Below are 21,260 nucleotides of genomic sequence, written 5' to 3'. Positions count from 1 at the left end.
TGTCCACAATGCTATGAGATTAGAAATGAATTACAGGGAAAAAAACGTAAAAGACACAAACACATGGAGGCTAAACAATACATTACTAAATAACCAAGAGATCACTGAAGAAATCAAAGAGGAAATCAAAAAATACCTAGAGACAAATGACAATGAAAACATGATGACCCAAAACCTATGCGATGCAGCAAAAGCAGTTCTAAGAGGAAAGTTTATAGCTATACAAGCCTACCTCAAGAAACAAGAAAAATCTCAAATAAACAATCAAACTTTACACCTAAAGGAACTAGAGAAAGAAGAGCAAACAAAACCCAAAGTTAGTAGAAGGAAAGAAATCACAAAGATCAGAGCAGAAATAAATGAAATAGAAACAAAGAAAACAATAGCAAAGATCAATAAAACTAAAGGCTGGTTCTTTGAGGAGATAAACAAAATTGATAAACCATTAGCCAGACTCATCAAGAAAAAGAGGGAGAGGACTCAAATCAATAAAATTAGAAATGAAAAAGGAGAAGTTACAACAGACACGGCAGAAATACAAAGCATCTTAAGAGACTACTACAAGCAACTCTATGCCAATAAAATGGACAACCTGGAAGAAATGGACAAATTCTTAGAAAGGTATAACCGTCCAAGACTGAACCAGGAAGAAACAGAAAATATGAACAGACCAATCACAAGTAACGAAATTGAAACTGTGATTAAAAACCTTCCAACAAACAAAAGTCCAGGACCAGATGGCTTCACAGGTGAATCCTATCAAACGTTTAGAGAAGAGCTAACACCCATCGTTCTCAAACTCTTCCAAAAAATTGCAGAGGAAGGAATACTCCCAAACTCATTCTATGAGGCCACCCTGATACCAAAACCAGACAAAGATACTACAAAAAAAGAAAATTACAGACTAATATCACTGATGAATAGAGATGCAAAAATCCTCAACAAAATACTAGCAAACAGAATCCAACAACACATTAAAAGGATCATACACCATGATCAAGTGGGATTTAACCCAGGGATGCAAGGATTCTTCAATATATGCAAATCAATCAATGTGATACACAATATTAACAAATTGAAGAAGAAAAACCATTTGATCATCTCAATAGATGCAGAAAAAGCTTTTGACAAAATTCAACACCCATCTATGATAAAAATTCTCCAGAAAGTGGGCAGAGAGGGAACCTACCTCAACATAATAAAGGTCATATACAACAAACCCACAGCAAACATCATTCTCAATGGTGAAAAACTGAAAGCATTTCCTCTAAGATCAGGAATAAGACAAGGACGTCCACTCTCGCCACTATTATTCAATATAGATTTGGAGGTCCTAGCCACAGCAATCAGAGAAGAAAAAGAAATAAAGGAATACAAATTGGAAAAGAAGAAGTAAAACTGTCACTGTTTGTAGATGACATGATACTATACATAGAGAATCCTAAAGATGCTAGTAGAAAACTACTAGAGCTAATCAATGAATTTGGTAAAGTAGCAGGATAAAAAATTAATGCACAGGGCTTCCCTGGTGGCGCAGTGGTTAAGAATCCGCCTGCCAATGCAGGGGACACAGGTTCGAGCCCTGGTCTGGGAAGATCCCACATGCCACGGAGCAGCTGGGCCCGTGAGCCATAATTACTGAGCCTGTGCATCTGGAGCCTGTGCTCCGCAACAAGAGAGGCCACGATAGTGAGAGGCCCGCGCACTGCGATAAAGAGTGGCCCCCACTTGCCACAACTGGAGAAAGCCCTCGCACAGAAACGAAAACCCAACACAGCCATAAATAAATAAATAAATAAAATTTAAAAGAAATAAGCAAAACATAAAAAAAAAAATTAATGCACAGAAATCTCTTGCATCCCTATACACTAATGATGAAAAATCTCAAAGAGAAATTAAGGAAACACTCCCATTTACCACTGCAACAAAAAGAATAAAATACCTAGGAATAAACCTACCTAGGGAGACAAAACACCTGTATGCAGAAAACTATAAGACACTGATGAAAGAAATTAAAGATAATACAAACAGATGGAGAGATATACCATGTTCTTGGAAAGGAAGAATGAATATTGTGAAAATGACTATACTACCCAAAGAAATCTACAGATTCAATGCAATCCCTATCAAATTACCAATGCCATTTTTTACAGAACTAGAACAAAAAATCTTAAAACTTGTATGGAGACACAAAAGACCCCAAATAGCCAAGCAGTCTTGAGGGGAAAAAACGGAGCTGGAGGAATCAGACTCTCTGACTTCAGACTATACTACAAAGCTATGGTAATCAAGACAATATGGTACTGGCACAAAAACAGAAATATAGATAAATGGAACAGGACAGAAAGCCCAGAGATAAACCCATGCACCTATGGTCAACTTCTATGACAAAGGAGGCAAGGATATACAATGGAAAACAGACAGTCTTTTTAATAAGTGGTGCTGGGAAAACTGGACAGCTACATGTAAAAGAATGAAATTAGAACACTCCCTAACACCATACACAAAAATAAACTCAAAATGGATTAGAGACCTGAATGTAAGACTGGACACTATAAAACTCTTAGAGGAAAACATAGGAAGAACACTTTGACATAAATCACAGCAAGATCTTTTATGATCCACCTCCTAGAGAAATGGAAATAAAAACAAAAATAAACAAATGGGACCTAATCAAACTTAAAAGCTTTTGCAAAGCAAAGGAAACTACAAACAAGACAAAAAGACAATCCTCAGAATAGGAGAGAATATTTGCAAATGAATCAACAGACAAAGGATTAATCTCCAAAATATATAAACAGCTCATGAAGCTCAATATTAAAAAAAGAAACAACCCAATCCAAAAATGGGCAGAAGATCTAAATAGACATTTCTCCAAAGAAGACATATGGATGGCCAAGAAGCACATGAAAAGCTGCTCAACATCTCTAATTATTAGAGAAATGCAAATCAAAACTACAATGAGGTATCACCTCACACCAGTTAGAATGGGCATCATCAGAAAATCTACAAACAACAAATGCTGGAGAGGGTGTGGAGAAAAGGGAACCCTCTTGCACTGTTGGTGGGAATGTAAATTGATACTGCCACTATGAAGAACAGTATGGAGGTTCCTTAAAAAACTAAAAATAGAATTACCATACGACCCAGCAATCCCACTACTGGGCATATACCCAGTGAAAACCATAATTCAAAAAGACACATGCACCGCAATTTTCATTGCAGCACTATTTACAATAGCCAGGTCATGGAAGCAACCTAAATGCCCATCGACAGACAAATGGTTAAAGAAGTTGTGGTACATATATACAATGGAATATTACTCAGCCATAAAAAGGAATGAAATTGGGTCATTTGTAGAGACGTGGATGGATCTATAGACTGTCATACAGAGTGAAATTAAGTCAGAAAGAAAAAAACAAATATCGTATATTAATACATATATGTGGAACCTAGAAAAATGGTCCAGATGAACCAGTTTGCAGGGAAGAAATAGAGAGATAGATGTAGAGAACAAACGTATGGACACCAAGGGGTGAAAGTGGCAGGGGGGTGGTGGTGGGATGAATTGGGAGATTGGGATTGACATGTATACACTAATATGTATAAAATGGATAACTAACAAAAACCTGCTGTATAAAAAAATAAATAAAATAAAATTCAAAAATCAAAAAAAAACAGTCAAAATAGAAACTAAAAAAAAAAAAAAAAAAAAAAAAAGCAGACCTAGAAATGGACAAATAGGGGATCCAGATAATGGAGTCATCAGATTCAGTTATTTAGGAACATGGTTAATATGGTTAAACACTTAACGTGGTTAATATGCCTAATATAGTTAAAGAAATAAAAGACAAAACAATTTTGGTTGAATACTGTAAACTATGAAGAAAGAACCAATGGAAAATGTATACTGCAAAAGTATAACAACAGCTAAAATGAGATACCACTTCACATCCGTTAGGATGGCCATTATCAAAAACATTAAAAATATCAATGTTGTCAAGAATGTGGAGAAATTTGACCCCTTGTGCATTGCTGGTGGGAATATAAAATGGTGTTGCCACTGTGGAAAACAGTACAATGATTTCTCAAAAATTAAGCAGAATTTTTGTATGACCTAGCAATTCTACTTCTGCGTATACACAATTGAACACAGGAATCCAAAAAGATATTTGTACATCAGTACAATAATGCTTCATAGAAGCATTATTCATAACAGCCAAAAGGTAGAAACAACTTGTGTCCATTGACAGGAAGTAGATAAAGTGCTATATGTACATAAAATGGTATATTATTCAGCTTTAAAAAGGAAATTAAATCTGACACATGCTGCAACATGGATGAACCTTGAAGATATTATGCTAAATGAAACAAGCCAGATACAAAAAGACAAATATCACATGATTCCACTTATATGAGGGACCTAGAGTAGTCACCTTCATAGAGACAGAAAGTAGAATGGTGCATGGCAGGGGCTGGGGGGAGCAGGGAATGGGGAGTTGGTGTTTAATGGGTACAAAATTTCAGTATGGGAAGATGAAGTGCTCTGGAGATGGATGGAGGTGATGGCTGCACAACAATGTGCTGATACTTAATGTCACTGAACTGTACACTTAAAAATGGTTAAAATGGTAAATTTTATGTTACAGATATTTTACCACAATAAAAAAGTATAATAACAAAAACTTAAAATTCACTGGATTGGTTTAACAGCTTATTAGATGCAGCTGCATCCAGCTGTGAGTGGAGGATGGGTCAGAAGAAATTTCCAAAATGAAGGACAGAGAAACAGAAGTTATCCCAAAGAATGATATAGAATGCATGCTCTAGTCTTTAGTACTGCTTTCACTGGGCCTCTTCTGGAACTTCCCCTTTTATAGAAGACTTAACGTGAGCTGGAGTAAGTGCTCACCCAGAGGAAAAGGGATGCCAGCTTTGAGACAGGCACCTGTGGATGTTGTTTCATTTAATTCTCCCCAAAAATCTAAGAGGTAGGAGCTGTAACTCCCATTTACATGATGGATATTCAAGTCAAGTAACCTACCCAAGGCCACACACCCAAAAGCCAAGATTCAACACAGATCAGCCCAGCTCCAAGTCTGTGTTCTTTCTACTCTACCAGGAAATCTATCCCTGATAAGGTGACATTTGAGCAGAAAACCTGAAGGAAATGAGGGTGTGAACCTCGTAGATATCTTAGGGAAAAGCTTTTGGAAGCAGGGGAAGAATGAATGCAAAGACTGTGAGGAGGTAGTGTGCTTGAAATGTTTGAGAAATCAGGGTTGGGGGAGAGTATGGGTACAGGTGGGAGAGGGAGTAGAAATAGATGGAAATAAAGTCAGAGATGTGATATCTTTCTTTTATAAGAGGACAGCCCATTATCCTAAGATTATGTCCTTTATACTTTTTAAAATTGTTGTTAAAGGTCCTTTATTTAAAGTAAAGTGATCGTTGATAGTAAAGGTTAATTTATTATTAATCCCTACTTGGCAAACTTGAAATGACTAAATTTATAACAGTTTCTCAATTTAAAAAATATGTGTTTCTTTTTTTTCCATTAAAAAAAAAGTATCTTGGGAATTCCCTGCTAGTCCAGTGGTTAGGACTGGATGTTTCCACTGCCAGGGGCCCGAGTTGGATCCCTGTTTGGGAATCTAAGATCCCGCAAGCCAGGGCACGGCCAAAAAAATAAATAAATAAAAAATAAAAATAAATAAATTATCTTTATTTAGGTTTCTGATTCAGCACATGTATCAAAGACTAATCAACATAAAGAAGTAAATAAGACATTAATTGGAAGTCTTACATCTCGCTAAACTCTGACCAAGAATGTCAAAATTGCCACCATTACCGGAACTTCAACCTAGTCAAGTTGTAGACGAGCTATCACAAACAACATACAGTGCACACAGATATGCAGAGGCCAAAGACATGCTAGCACTTGGCTCTCCTCTCTTCCTTGTTGATGTCTTTCCATTGGACAGTCTACTTCTGCTTTCCCTACCTAGTTCCAAATAAAGTCCAAAGAAGGCTCAGGGTCAACCTGATCAAATACTCTTCTGGAGGAATGCATTCTTAAACTGTTGTGCCTACAAATTTGTTTTTGCCAGGATGAAGTTCAGATTGAGATGTACAATACAACCTAGATGACGATCCAGACTAAGTCAAGAACTAAAGTTGAGCAGTAACCCAAGTTAAGGCATAAGGCACACACACACACACACACACACGCACGCACGCACACACACGCACGCACACACACGCACGCACACAGGTGCATACCCACAGCACCCACGCTATCATAAACATAGGATTCCTTCCATTGTCTAGCAAGAGGCAACCAAGGTTTGGCAGTTAACCACAACTGCTGAGCATTCTGAAGCATGTCCCCCATAATTTTTTGCTAACAGCTGTGTGTGTATGTTTTCTCAAAAAAAAAAACCAAAGAGAAAAAGGAAAAAAGAAAGAAAACTAAAAAGAACAAAACAAAACCAAAAACAGAAACAAATTCCAAAACCTAAAATCCCGTTAATCTCTTACAATGTCTCTTGAGGATGGAACTCACATAGCAGCATCAATGGCTGCTATAATTTGGAAATAAAAGGTTGTTTTACTATGTATTTCTTTGGTAGTCATCACTACAAAGTTTTCAGTGTTGGTTACCAATAAGACAAGTATTAGATAGAAGATCAAGTTACACAGAAATATTTCTTCTGTACTGATAAAATAAAAATAGTGAGGTCTCAGATCACAAGTTACCAGGCTTTTCCTTGCCTTATTGGGCATCCTCTACAAGCACGGCTTCATGCAGGAGAAGTTCGTGTCTACCTAACAAAGGGTGATACATAAAAATATGTGTTTCTTTTAATTTACTATTCTGTGAAATCCGAAGTCTGAGTCTAAACGACCTAGATTTTAGGATACAAAGCATGCGGAGAACTCAAAGACAAGATCAGATGCGCATGCGTACACACACGAGTCAAAGTCTAAGAAGAGAACGTCCAGGGGAAAGCACAAGCCTCAGCAGTGATCTCACATCTGCCCTTCCGAGCTCATCTTGCATGTGACAAGGAGGGGAAAGCTGAGACTCACAAAGCTAGTGTTTACCTCACAGAGAGTTTTACTGAATCCCAAAGCACAGTTGAGGGTTAAAGCTGTGAGAGTCCCTCCCTGTTTGTGGATTCAGCCCTCAGAATGGAGGAGCCACTTCTGGTCAGACACTGGGGCAGACGCTGAAAACTCGGCTCCTTCTACCGAAATCAAACAGAAGATTCCAGATGGAAATTATATTCTTCAGTCTGGTTTACTCTGCTTAGTAAATGAACAAATGATGCCCTAGGTAATAGAAAACAGGTGAAAAGGGCACCATTGAATTTGAAAATTGGTGCTTGGCTTTAATTAGCATGGAGATTGTCTTATTTGTCTTAACACAATGGTCCCTTTGTACTGCAAGTTTATTGTGCAAATTTGCAAAATAATCGGCAAGCCAGTCTCCTAAGTGTAAGGAAGGTGACTCTGGAGGCTTTTTTGAATTCTTCCAATTCTTAAGATTAGGATACTATTGTGTAAATTACCGCTTTGATTGTTCACACGGCACTCCACTATACCAAAAGTCAAAGTAACTCCCCAAATGCTCGCACGATCCAATGACAAAATTCGATGTCATGTGTGTCCAATAACCCACTCCAGAGGTAGAATTTAGTGCAAATCGATCTTCTTGCATTCTAGAAAATATTTCTGGCCATGTTTCAGAAAAGGCCATCACTTAAAAGCTGTTTAATTTGCCATTAACTAATAAACTGACATTGATTGTATAGGATTTAACAGTATATATGATAGCAGTGGTTCTCAAACTAAAGCCTGTCTCAGAGTCACCTGGAGGGATCATGAAACCACAAAATGATGGACCCTATCCTCAGAGTTTTGGATTTGGTAGGTCTAGGATGAGATAAGAGAACTTAGCATTTCCCAGTTGATGCTGAGACTCCTGGGGCACCACACTCTGACTGTATCACAGAGATGTGAAAATACTGGCTGTTAGGCTAACTATAAAATTAACGTAAATTCTATTTTATTCAGGGACAAAAGTGGCTCAAAATTTAGTTCTGGCCTGGAAAACAACCCAAGGTTATCTATAGGGTTTGATAAGTTTTGACATATAGATATATCAGTGAAATCATCACCACAGTCAAGATAATGAACATAATCATCACCCCTAAGAGTTTCTTTATGCCCCTTTTTACTCCCTCCATCCTGTCCCTCTAATTATGAAACTACCCCAAACCCCAGGCAACCACTGGTCTGCTTTCTGTCACTATTTATTAGTATGCATTTCCTACAGTTTTATGTAAATTAAATGTATATACTCTTTTGTCTAGATTAAGTCAGCATAATTATTTCGAGATTCATCCACGTAAAAGTATGTATTAATCGTTCATTCTTTTTTATGACTAAGTAGTATTCCATTGCATGGATATGTCACAGTTTCTTTATATATTTACCTATTGATAGACATTTGAGTTGTTTCCAGATCTTGGTTATTTTAAATAAAGCTGTATAAACAATCATGTGCAAGTCTGTATGGACATATGCTTTCATTTGCTTGGGAAAACACCTAGTGACTACTAATCGTACAAGGGCATTCTAAGTTGCTCCACATCTTCATCAAAACTTGGTCTGCTCAGTCTTTTTAATTTTGGCCATTCTAATGGGAGTACAGTAGTACTTCCTGTGATTGTAACTTGCATTTCCCTGATGACTAATGATGCTGTTTATCTTTTCATGTATTTATTTGTCATCTGTATATCTTCTTTGGTGAAATGTCTTTCACTCTTTCTTAAAATTGAGTTTATTTTCTTACTATTGAGTTTAGAGAGTTCTTTATATATTCTGAGCAAAAGCCCTTTATCAGATATTTACTTGAAAATATTTCTCCCTAATCTGTGGATTATGTTTTCATTTGCTATCTCTTACTAAGAGCAGAGGTTTTATACTTTGATGAAGTCCAATTTATCAATTTGTTCTTTTATGACTTGTTCTTTTGGTGTCATGTCTAAGGAATCTTTGACCATTCCCAATACTACAAATATTTCTCCTTAAAAACAATTTTAAAATAATATAAATTTTAAAAATTAAAAATTAAAAAACCCGAATATTTCTCCTATTTTTTTTTTGAAGTTTAATAGCTTTAGGTTTTACATTTTGATCTATGATACATTTTGAGTTAATTTTTATATGGTATGAAATATAATTTGAAGTTCATTTTTTTTTTAATGTAGATATACAAGTTGTCTCAGCATCGTTTGTTGAAAAGCCTATCCTTTCTCCAGTGAATTGCTTTTGCACCTTTGTCAGTTATTCATATATGTGGAAGTCTATTTCTATATTTTCTATTCTGTTCCATTTATTTGTCTATCTTTAAGCCAATGTCACATTGTCTTTATTACTGTAACTTGATAATAAGTCTTAAAATCAGATAGTGTTACTAGAATCACATTGTATAAAATTTAACAATATCAAGGGCAATAAAAATGTAAACACCTCCTCCCCCATTCTGCACATTATGGGGAGTTTATTTTCAGGAAAATAATTTGAAAGAAAAATAACTGTATTTATTTTAACTTTTCCCCAGCCAAAAAGGAAAAAAGGGTAATATCAAGGGTGATAAAAATGTAAACTCCTCTTCCCCCATTCTGCCTATTCGCAGGGGTTTACTTTCAGAAAATAATTTGATAGAAAAAGAACTTTAATTGTTTAAAAATGTTTTATAACAAATTCTACCCAGCAAAAAAGTGCAAATGTCTTCAGTGTTCAACACTAGAGAACGAGCGTCAATTATGTCATCTCTGCATGATGGAATTACACAGTTTTTAAAGATAAGACTGAATGACAAAACTACTCATGAAACAGCAAATAAAAAGTAGAACACAAATTTATATGTATAAACATTTGACAAAATAACGTCAAATGAAAGTAGAATACAAATTTGTATGCACATAAACTGTGATTACAGCTCTGTGAGAACCATGCATAAGGAGCAGGGAGAAAAAGCTGTTCCTTTAAAAAGCTGAAGACAGAAATCCTCAGAATGTGAGCTATCTTTGCTTTGCCAAATACTTTAATAGACCCTCGTGGTTGTGGCCGTCTAGAACTTAGGGGTGGCCTGGGTTAGAGTGAGAAAAGTAATACAGTATTGCTCTTCAAAATAAAGAAATATGAATTTTTAATTTTCTGGGGTGAGTGAAGGGGGAAGGGGAGGAGTGGGGAGAAGCTGGTGGAGATGAAGACTGAGATCAGAGAAAGAAAGACAGGGAAAAGGATGGGAGGGTGGAGACTTCAGGAGAAGAAATGGCCCATGAAAATGTTCTAGGAACAACCATGAGGCAGAAGTGCAGGAGGGAGCAAGGCAAAGACAAGAAAGGAAAAAAAGACAAAACAAAACTATGCCCAGAAAACCGGTAAATTTGGTATTTCCAGAAGGCTGACTTTTGTGTTAAACAGGTAAAGGCTAGAAAATAATAAAGAAAAGAAAATAGCTGCTATGATAGAGGAGTGGAACATGGCTGAAAACAGCTTTCAAATTCAAGTTGTATCTATTTATTCATCTGTTCCTGGGACCATACCATACTCTGTTGATTAGAACAGCTTCACAGAAATTTTTAGCATCTAGTATAGCTCCATTTACAATTTTTTTCCATAAATCTATTGGCTATTCTCTGATTTCTCAGACTTTGTTTCTTCCATACAGATTTCTGAATGATTTAATCTAGATCCCTCTAGTATATCCCCCCAAAGCAAGGAATGAATGGTTCAGCAACATGAAAAACAAATATAAGCATATATTCTAAAATTGACGAAAAGTTGGTAATTTAATGCAGTAGAGAAAGTATGGTTTACATGGCTGGCATAATTGGCTCTTCATCTGGAAGAAAACAAAGCTAGACTCCTTACTTCACGCTCTGTACAAAAATGAATTCCAAATGTACCAAAGATGCAAAAGTTAAAAAAAAAAAACTATTAGAAGAAAATTTAGGAGACCATTTGTATAACATTGGAGTAGGGTGGAAATTGTCTTAAGGCAGGAAATCAAAAAATCCATAAAAATATTTATGACTATTTAAATTAAAAGATTGAATGGAAAAATAAGCCACAGAAAAAGAGTAGATACTTAGGAAAAAATTTAACAAAAGAAGTATAAAACTTACTATGAAAACTACAAAATATTGCTGAAAGAAATTAAAGACCAAAATAAATGGAAAGGAATCGCATGTTCATGGATCAGTTAGAACACTTAATATTGTGAAGATGGCAATAATCTCCAAATTGATCTGTAGATCTAACACACTCCCTATCCAAGTCCAAATGGCTTCTTTGCAGAAATTAACAAGCTTATCCTAAAATCCTTATTAAATTTCAAGAGTTCCCCCCTCTCTTTTTTTTCAGTATTGAAAAACCAAAGAATAAACTGGGCAGACTCATACTTCCTAATTTCAAACCTTACTACAAAGCTACAATAATCAAGACAGTGTGGTACAGGCATAAGGATAGACATATAAATCAAGGGAATAAAATTGGGAGCCCAGAAAAAGAACCCTCACATCTAGGAACAGCTGATTTTCAACAAGGGTGCCAAGACCATTCACTGAGTGCCAAGACCATTCACTAAGGAGAACAGTCTTTTCAACAAATGGTGCTGAGACAAATGGACATCCATCAGCAAAAGAACACAGTTAGATCCCTATCTCACACATTATACAAAAATTAACTCAAGGTGGATCAAAGATGTAAATGTAAAGTTATAAAACTCTTAGAAGAAAATATAAATATAAATTTTCATGACTTTGGATTAGGTGATGATTTCTTAGATATGATACCAAAAGCATAAGCAATCAAAGAAAAAATAAATTCATCATCAAAATTGAAAAGGTTTGTGCTTCAAAGGAAATCATCATGAAAGTAAAAAGACAACCCACATAATGAGAAAAAACATTTGCAAATCATACAACTGATAATGGTCTAGTATCTGGGGGAAAAAAAAATATATATGTACATATATATATATTTAATTTTGTGAACATATTGAATACAGTTATAGTAACTGCCTTAATGTCCTTCCTATTAATTCTAACATCTGTTTCAGTTTGGGTCAGTTTTGACTGATCGGTTTATCTCCTCATACAACCTATAGGTTGTATTTTCCATGTTTTTGCATGCCTGGCAACGTTTCTGGATGCCAGACAGTGTATATTTTACCTTGTTGTGGGCTGAATATTTTTCTATTCCTGTAAAAAAATCTTGAGTTTTGTTCTTAGGCACATCTGAGTTACCTGGAAATACTTCGGTCCTTTCCGATTTTGCTTTTAAGATTTGTTAGGCATGTCTGGAACAATGCTCAGTCTAGAGCATTGTAGTATCCCCACTACTGAGGTAAGACTTCTATGTACACTACCCAAGGCACTGTAAATCTTGATGTTTTCCAGTCTAGCTGGTAGGAACAGGCACTATTCCTGGCCTGTGAGATCAGCTGGCACTCATAACTGTTTCAGGTTGTTCTTTTCCTGTCTCAGAGAGGAAGGTAGTTTCCTCAACTGTATGCACTGATCAGTATCAACTGAATATTCAAAGGGCCCAGAGCCTGCATTTGCTCAGAGTCCCCTCTGTTTGTAGCTCTTTCCTCCCCAGTACGGTGTTCAGTGGACTCTAGTTGCCTTGGTCTACCCAGACTCTCAATATCATCTCCTCAACTCAGAGGGTTTGTTCCACTTGTATTCCCCTCCGTGTGCACAATATGGAAATTCTCTCAAAGCTATAAGCTGGGGCACTGGTAGGGCTCATCTCATTTGTTTTCTGTTTTTCAGGGATCACTGTCCTTCATTGCCTGATGTCTTGCAAACTGTTGTTTCCCATCTTTTCACAGTTCAGTATGATGTTAGCTGTGGATTTTTCAAATATAGCCTTTATGTTGAAGTACTTTCCTTCCATTCCTACATTCCTAGTTTGTTGAGAGTTTTTTTTTATCATGAAACAGTATTGAATTTCATCAAATGCTTTTTCTGCATCTATTGAGATGACCATGTGATTTTTATCCTTTATTATATTAATGTGGTGTATCAAATTAATTTATTTTCAGATGTTGAACCATCCTTGCATCTCAGGAATAAATCCCACTTGGTCATAGTATATGATCCTTTTAATGTGCTGTTAGATTCAGTTTGCTAATATTTTGTTGAGGATTTTTACATCTATATTCATCAGGGCTATTGGCCTATAGTTTTCTTTTCTTTTGGTATCTTTGTATGGCTTTGGTATCAGGGTAAAGCTGGCCTCATAAAATGAGTTTAGAAGTGTTCCCTCCTCTTCTATTTTTTGGAAGAGATTGAGAAGAAGTGGAGTTAATTCTTCTTTAAACATTTGGTAGGATTCATCAGTAAAGTCACCTGGTACTGGACTTTTCTTTGTTTCAGGAGGATTTTGATTACTAATTCAATCTCCATACTTGTTATAGACCTGTTCAGACTTTTTATTTCTTCATGATTCAGTCTTGCATGTTTCTAGGAATGTATCCATTGTTTCTAGGTGATCCACTCTATTGGTATATATTGTTCATAGTAGTCTCTCATGATCCTTTTATTTCTGTGGCATCAGTTGTAACATCTCTTTCATTTCTTATTTTATTTATTTGAATCTTCTCTCTTTCCTTCTTAGCCTAGCTAAGGGTTTGAAAATTTTGATTTCCCTTAAAAAAAAAAAAAAACTCTTAGTTTTGTTGATTTTTTTTTCCTAAAGAGGTGTGTGCATTTTAAACTTCAGTAGCTCTGGCCAGATTGTTTTCCAGGAGGGTTGTGGCAATTTATACTCTCTCTGGAAAAGGTGAGGGATAATATGGTTCTTAATCTGGAAGAAAATTAAGTTAGAACTTTGCCTCACACTATAAATAACAATAAATTCCATAGAAATTAAAGACACAGATACAAAAAAGAACTATTAAAATAGGAGAAAATAAAAGATAACATTTGTTTAACCTCAGGATGGAGTTGGTTCTTTTAAGAAAGACTGAAATCTTAGATGCCATAAAAGGAAAATTGATGGATTCAACCACATAAACATTTAAAATACCATAAACAAAGCCAAAAGATAAATGAAGAGACTGGGAGAGAAATTTGCAAGATATGAGAAAGTGTAAGTATTACTAACATACAAATAACTCCTTCAAATTAATAAGAACAAAATATGTAAACAAGCTAAATGAAAAATTGGCAAAGGATAAGAACAAAAATTCATAGAAAGAGAACTATAAATAGTCAATTAGGGACTTCCCTGATGGCTCAGTGTTTTAGATTCCGCCTGCCAATGCAGGGGACATGGGTTCTATCCCTGGTCCGGGAAGGTCCCACATGCGCGGAGCAACTAAGCCCGTGCGCCACAACTACTGAGCCTGCACTCTAGAGCCCGCGTGCCACAACCACTGAAGCCCGCGCACCTAGAGCCCGTGCCTCGCAACAAAGAGAAGCCACCGCAATGAGAAGCTCATGCACCACAACAAAGAGTAGCCCCTGCTCGCCACAACTAGAGAAAGACCACGCGCAGCAACGAAGACCCAACGCAGCCAAAAATAAATTAATTAATAAATAAATTAATTTAAAAAATAGTCAATTAACTTATGAAATGTTCATCCTCAGAGGTAGTACAAGAAAGGCACACTCAAACACTAGTTATTATTGCCTGTGAGATGGGCAAAATGGAAAATATTGCTAATATCTAATGCTGTTGAGTAATAGGCACTCTTGGTCACTCTGACAAAGAAACCATTTTAAGTAACCAATTAGGCAATTGCACTTTCACACCTTACTTTTTTTTTTTTTGCTTGATTGACAATATCTCCTAGCAAATGGTATTATATCACCAGCTGCCGCAGGTAACACCTGAATGAGGTGTGAAACAACATGAATCAAAATACACTACCAAATGTAAAATAGATAGCTAGTGGGAAGCAGCCGCATAGCACAGGGAGATCAGCTCAGTGTTTTGTGACCACCTAGAGGGGTGGGATAGGGAGTGTGGGAGGGAGACACAAGAGGGAGGAGATATGGGGATATATGTATATGTATAGCTGATTCACTTTGTTATAAAGCAGAAGCTAACACATCATTGTAAAGCAATTATACTCCAATAAAGATGTTAAAAAAAAAAAAAAGCTGTAGCATGCAGAAGCCTGCTCACGGTGCTGAGTGACAGAACTGAAGCTCCTCCTTCCACTTTGCAAATTTTTAATGTGGTTTTCTCAATCCAAGAACAAATATTGGCAAGAAAAAAAATAATGGTCTCATATTCTTTCCTAAGTATGCTGTTTTGGAACCTCATTATGCAATCCGTACGCCTTTCACTTCTGTCAAATGAATCTTATACCTAAGCACTCTCTAATAGCATGAACAAAATTCTCATTTCAAAATAAAGCATTTCATTTTATTTTCTTCTTTACTTGCAAGCAGAAAAAGAGGAAATATCAGGGGAAGCTTTAAAATGCACACACCCTTTTAGGAAAAAAAATCAACAAAACTAAGAGTTGTTTTTTATTTTTTTTAAGGGAAATCAAAATTTTCAAACCCTTAGCTAGGCTAAGGAAAGAGAGAAGATTCAACTAAGTAAAATAAGAAATGAAAGAGATGTTACAACTGATGCCACAGAAATAAAAGGATCATGAGAGACTACTATGAACAATATATACCAATAGAGTGGATCACCTAGAAGCAATGGATGCATTCCTAGAAACATGCAAGACTGAATCATGAAGAAATAAAAAGCTTCTTTAGCTAAAGAAGCTTTAGCTTTATTTTGATCCACATAAAGAAACGCAGTCCAGAAGGGGAACACAGTTAAATTCACCTGGTTGCCCTTGTTGTATAGAAGAGGACAGTGTAAGCTAAGGGAGGCAAGACCTCAAAAAACAGAGAGGAGCAGTTGCCACTGGACTTTGTTATAGATCATTCCAAAGTGGTTTTTACCCTCTTGTGGTCCAGACCCTTCTCTGTGGTCACAGACCTTGCAGAAGGAAGACCCTTCTGGTGGAGGCTGACCACTAGGTGGCACTGTGCACTGCTGGGCTAGTTCTGGTAAACGATCCCCGGCCCAGCTCCAGACAGGGCTTCAGTTTCTATGGACGGGTCCTTCTCAGGCCTGCTAAATCATAATTCTTCTTCAAAATACATAAACTCAGTCAACTTCAAGAACCATCTCATTTTTATCAGAAAAGAAAGAATTTTGGTTTGTGACGTGGAAGCGCCTTCCTCTTTAAATATTTCTTGGAATAAGTCCTTTGCTAATTTGTTAATGTAAAACTTGTCCAGCCTCTGGTGACTTCTCGAGGAGCCCAGCAAGAGGTGAGCTATGAACTGCAGCTGCAGAAGAAGTATGGAGAGTGTATAGTGCATGGAAATGCTTCGAGACCTAAGAAAAAATGAAAGCCTCCAGAACAAACCATGTCAAACACCTCAGCCTTTGCTAAACCCGTCTCTCATGAAAAACTTGGCAATGGAGCAAGGAACTGCAGTCAGAAGAATTAGAATCTCCAGACATAACCCACCAGAGGTAAGTCTTTGAGACTGTAAGAAACATCAACTAAGTCGTCAAGCAGCAGGCCCTGACCCCTTAATCCTGAACCTCCCAGGCTCCAAGCAGCCCTCAGCTGGGAATCCTGTCATGTCCAGCTGACCATCAGCACCATCACCTCCCATCCAACCTCCATGGCAGTGGCCACGGCAATGTTGTCACCGACAGTGGTAGCATCCTGAAAACAAGTCTTCCTATCTGGGAAATGAGGACCAGAATTACAAGCCGAGACCCCAGGCACACCTGGATTCCAAGACCTGGAAACCACGCTGAGGAGGCTGCCTGTTCACCAGGAGAATTACCTCTTGGAGAGGAGATTCTTTGGGCGGGAGCAGGAAAGGTAGATCTGGGACCCGGTGGAGAAGGCAAGTTGCACTGTGATGCACCAGAGAGCATCCTACCCCTTGGCACACACTCCCATGTCTCCGAAGTCACTGATTCTCTGGCATGTCCTTTAGCAGCCTGTTGTGCAACCTGTCTGAAAAATTCCAGGATGTGAAGCCACTGGGAAGTTCTGCTGCCCTCCACGCCTAATAGCAGAGGCCAGCCTCACCTCAGGTCATCCTGGACCTTCAGCTAGGTGTGGTCACCAAGGGCTTCTGGAAGCTAAATATTGACCTGGGCCAAATGTCCATCCTTAACAATTTTGAAGATGACTGCGTGGTTGAGAACACAAAAAAGCAGCATAGACAATTCCATTGCTCTCCTGAGCCTAGCTTCCTGTGTGCCACTTTAGAACCCAGAGACATCTGATGACAGATCCTGGGCACAGGCGCCGGGCTCAGGCAGAAGTTCCCTGAGCTGGCCTCAGTCTTTCACAGAGGAGATGTAGGAGCCATTGGCTGCCACAGATATAGATGGTGGTGTGAGGGGTCTGGTGAGAGAACCACATCATGTTCTATAAATCTGGAACCTTGAAGCAGGGTTTTCCAAGATGTGATCTCTAGACCTTCAACATCAACATCCTCTGAGAACTTGTTAGAAATGTTACAAATTGTCAGGCCCTACCCAAAACCTGCTGAATGAGAAACTCTTGGGATTGGGGCCCCCCATAAACTGTTTTAACAAGTCTTTCAGGTGATTCTGATACAAAAGTTTTGAAACACTGCTTTACACAATGCTTTATTAAAGGCAGTCTCATCTCCATCCCAGGCACCATCCTAGAGGCTATTTGTCTAGCCTGTGGGGATGATGCTTAAAAGAATACTCATTGTCTGGTTTTATTGTCTTTCTGTTTATAGCATGCCACTCACCCTGGGCATCAGATAGAACACACAATTAGCCACAGCCATCGTTGTTCAAGATTGTTGTTATTGTTGTAAAGCCCAGCACACCAGGTACTCAGGGAATATTTGTGGTCAGCAATAAAGCATTTTACATATACAGTGCTATATACATTGAACCTCATGTACATGATATTGCGTGAAAGAAGCCAGATACAAAAGATCACATACTCCGTGACATCATCTATATGAATACCTAGAAAGGGCACAATTAACGAGGATACAGGTCAGAAAAGTGGTTACCTTTGAAGGGAGAGTATTGACTAATAGAGTGCCTGGGATGCTGGAGCATGACCTGGGTGATGGTTACATGGGTGCATGTGTATAAAAAGTTCATCAGGTACTACAGTTAAGAAAAGAAGGAAAGAAAAGTAAACACCTGAGATGAGAGCCCAGCTGGAAAGGAAGGCCGGAAAACAACTATGAAAATGAAAATAAGATAAAGAAAGAAGAAAAAAGGGGAGAGGTAGAAACAGAAGAAGTTCAAAGAACGGTCATTTATATAATTGGAGTCTCAAAGAAGAAAACAAAGCGATGGAACAGAACTAACATTTAAAACTATAATCCAAGAAAAATCTTCAGAAAAGAAGAAGACCTCAATCTATATATTGAAAAGTACCAAGTACCTGAGGAAATTAACCTAGAATGATTAACTCTGAGACACAGCTTGGAAAAACTATTAGATTTTAAAGATAAAGAAAAAAGTCCTCAAAGCCTCCAGGCAAAAAAGGACATATAATTTGCAAGAGCATAAGAATGAGATTAGCATCAGACTTCTCAACATACCAAGCAAGGCAAAAATGGAGCAGCATTTTCTAGAAAATGAATGAAAAAAAAGTGTGATACAAACCAGCCAAACTGTTTTTCAAGTATCAAGAAAAACATTTTTTCAGCTTATAGGAACTTAGGGCCTTTCTTAAAGAATCTCTTAGAGGTAAAGCTGCATCCAACCAAGAGATGACTAGGAAAATATTAGCAAAAGGATGATTATAGGTATTTTAATATAGATAATTGTAGATCAAAGACTAAACCAAAGGTGAGAATGAGAGTAGAAGACCAATGTACAAATATAATATGTTGTGACAAAGTAGAAATAATGCAACTAAAAAATGGGAGAAAAAAGGAAAGGGGAAAAGGAAAGTAGAAAAAGTTGACTTATTGCATAGGCAACAGGTAGGAGGTAAAGGATGCCATTAAAACTGATGCTCTTACGGATATATGTCAAACTTTCCATCCTGAATACACAAAATTTTTAAACTCTATATTAAATATCTTTTCAGTTTCTGAGGAAATGCAACAAGAAAAAAATTTGTATCTGTGTGTGGTGATGGTTGTTAACAAAACTTATTATGCTGATCATTTTGCAGTATATACATATATCAAATCATTATGAAATACACCTAAAACTAATACAATGTTATATGTCAATTATATTTCAATTTAAAAAAAAAGAAATGCAAACTTAAATTACAGAATTTCTAAAACATGATTAAAACACTGCATGTCAGAATCAATGGGATACATGAAAACAATAATCAAAGAAAAATTCATGATACTAAATACTTTTATCAGTTAAAAACAAAAAATTGAAAATAAATTAATCAAATTCCTAGCTCAAAGATGCTAGAGAAAAAAAAATAGGAAAAGAACAACAAAGTAAACAAAATGAAAAGCCCAAGGTAGGAATAATAAAGATATGTAGAAAATTAAGGAAGCAAGAAATACCAAAGGAGAAAATCTAATTAATAAATCATAATCCTGGTTTCCTGAATAAATTAACAAAACAAAGCACTCAATAAATTATTCACCAAACAAAGGAGAAAGCACAAATATACAAAATAAAAAATGACAAGAGACACAACCATGGAAACAAAAGAAATTTTATAAATCAAGAGATTAATTTGCACAACTCTATGCAAATAAGTTTGAAAACCTATGTTAAATGTACACTTTCCTAGGAAATACAGATTAAATACAGATTTAAATGAACACATCACTGGGACTTCCCTGGTGGCGCAGTGGTTAAGAATCCGCCTGCCAATGCAGGGGACACGGGTTCAAGCCCTGGTCTGGGAAGATACCACATGCCGCAGAGCAACTAAGCCTGTGTGCCACGACTACTGAGCCCGCAAGCCTAGGGCCCGTACTCTGCAACAAGAGAAGCCACCGCAATGAGAAGCCCTCGACCTGCAACGAAAAGTAGCCCCCGCTTGCCACAACTAGAGAAAGCCCATGCGCAGCAACGAAGACCCAACACAGCCAAAAATAAATTTTTAAAAAAATGTACACATTCCTAGAGAAATACAAAATTGACTCTAGAAGTATAAAGCTTAAAATGATCCATTTCCATAGAAATAGAGGCAAGTATTCAGGAACTAGCCCCACAAAACGCACCAAACTCAACATTCTGTAAATTTTTTCAGAGCACTGAAAATAAGGAAAATCTCCTAATTCTTATTATGGTGTAAGTATAACCCTGATACCTAAACCTGATACTTAAGGTACAAAAATAGAAAGCTACAGACCAGTATAACTTATGAATACTGACACAAAAGTGCTAAATAAAATACTAGGAAACAGAATCCATCACTACATTAAGAAAATAATGCACCTAGACCAAATGGGGGTTTATTCCTGGAATGAAAGATAAGCTCAGTATCAATAAATCCATTAATATCATTTACCATATTAACAGATTTAAGGAAGAAAGGTCATATGATTATTTCCATAGATGCTAAAAACTACTGACAAATTTCAACATCTATTCCTGATAAAAAGAAAGCCAAGAAAATAGAACTGATGGATATCTTTTAATAGTCCTAAAGACAGCATCATACTTAATGGATAAACACTAGAGGCATTTCCACCAAGATTTGGAACAAAGCAATAATGCCTACTATTTCTACTACATACAACATTGTGTTAGAGGTATTAACCAAAACGTTAATTAGAGACATAAGAATTGGTAAAGAAAAGATATATATATGTGTATATAATATATTTATATACATATATATGCAGATAACATGATAGTATATGGGTAAACCCTTGAGAATCAGTGATAAAACTAACTTAAACAATAAAAGAATTCTGAAAGATAGCAAGATATAAAATTAACACTCAGAAATCATTAGCCTTCATATGCATTAACAATAGCCAGTTAGAAGATATAATGGTAAAGAAAATCCCACCGACAATAGCAACAAATAAGATTAAGTATGTAGAGGTAAATTTAACAAGAAATGTAAAAAACAAATATGAGTAAAACTCTAAAATATTTTTATTTTTTTTAACATCTTTAGTGGAGTATAATTGCTTTACAATGGTGTGTTAGTTTCTGCTTTATAACAAAGTGAGTCAGCTATACATATA

At 36.7% G+C, this 21,260-nt stretch overlaps 1 protein-coding gene across 1 annotated transcript in view; it reads right to left on the bottom strand.

Annotated features, from left to right (window-relative positions):
• The window catches only part of PIK3AP1 (phosphoinositide-3-kinase adaptor protein 1), a 177,911-nt gene extending 160,895 nt beyond the window's left edge, over positions 1-17,016 (bottom strand). The window contains exon 1 of the mRNA XM_082423662.1: positions 16,908-17,016. Coding sequence (XP_082279788.1) covers positions 16,908-17,001 — 94 coding nt within the window. The 5' untranslated portion in view covers positions 17,002-17,016. The remainder of the gene's footprint in view (positions 1-16,907) is intronic.
• Positions 17,017-21,260: the final 4,244 nt, after the last annotated feature.

Source organism: Balaenoptera physalus (genome assembly GCF_965194825.1).
Source record: "Balaenoptera physalus genome assembly, chromosome: 14".
In the NCBI taxonomy this organism is placed as follows: domain Eukaryota; kingdom Metazoa; phylum Chordata; class Mammalia; order Artiodactyla; family Balaenopteridae; genus Balaenoptera; species Balaenoptera physalus.
The sequence above is the reverse complement of the archived record's forward strand: the minus strand, read 5'-3'. Positions and strand labels throughout refer to the sequence as shown.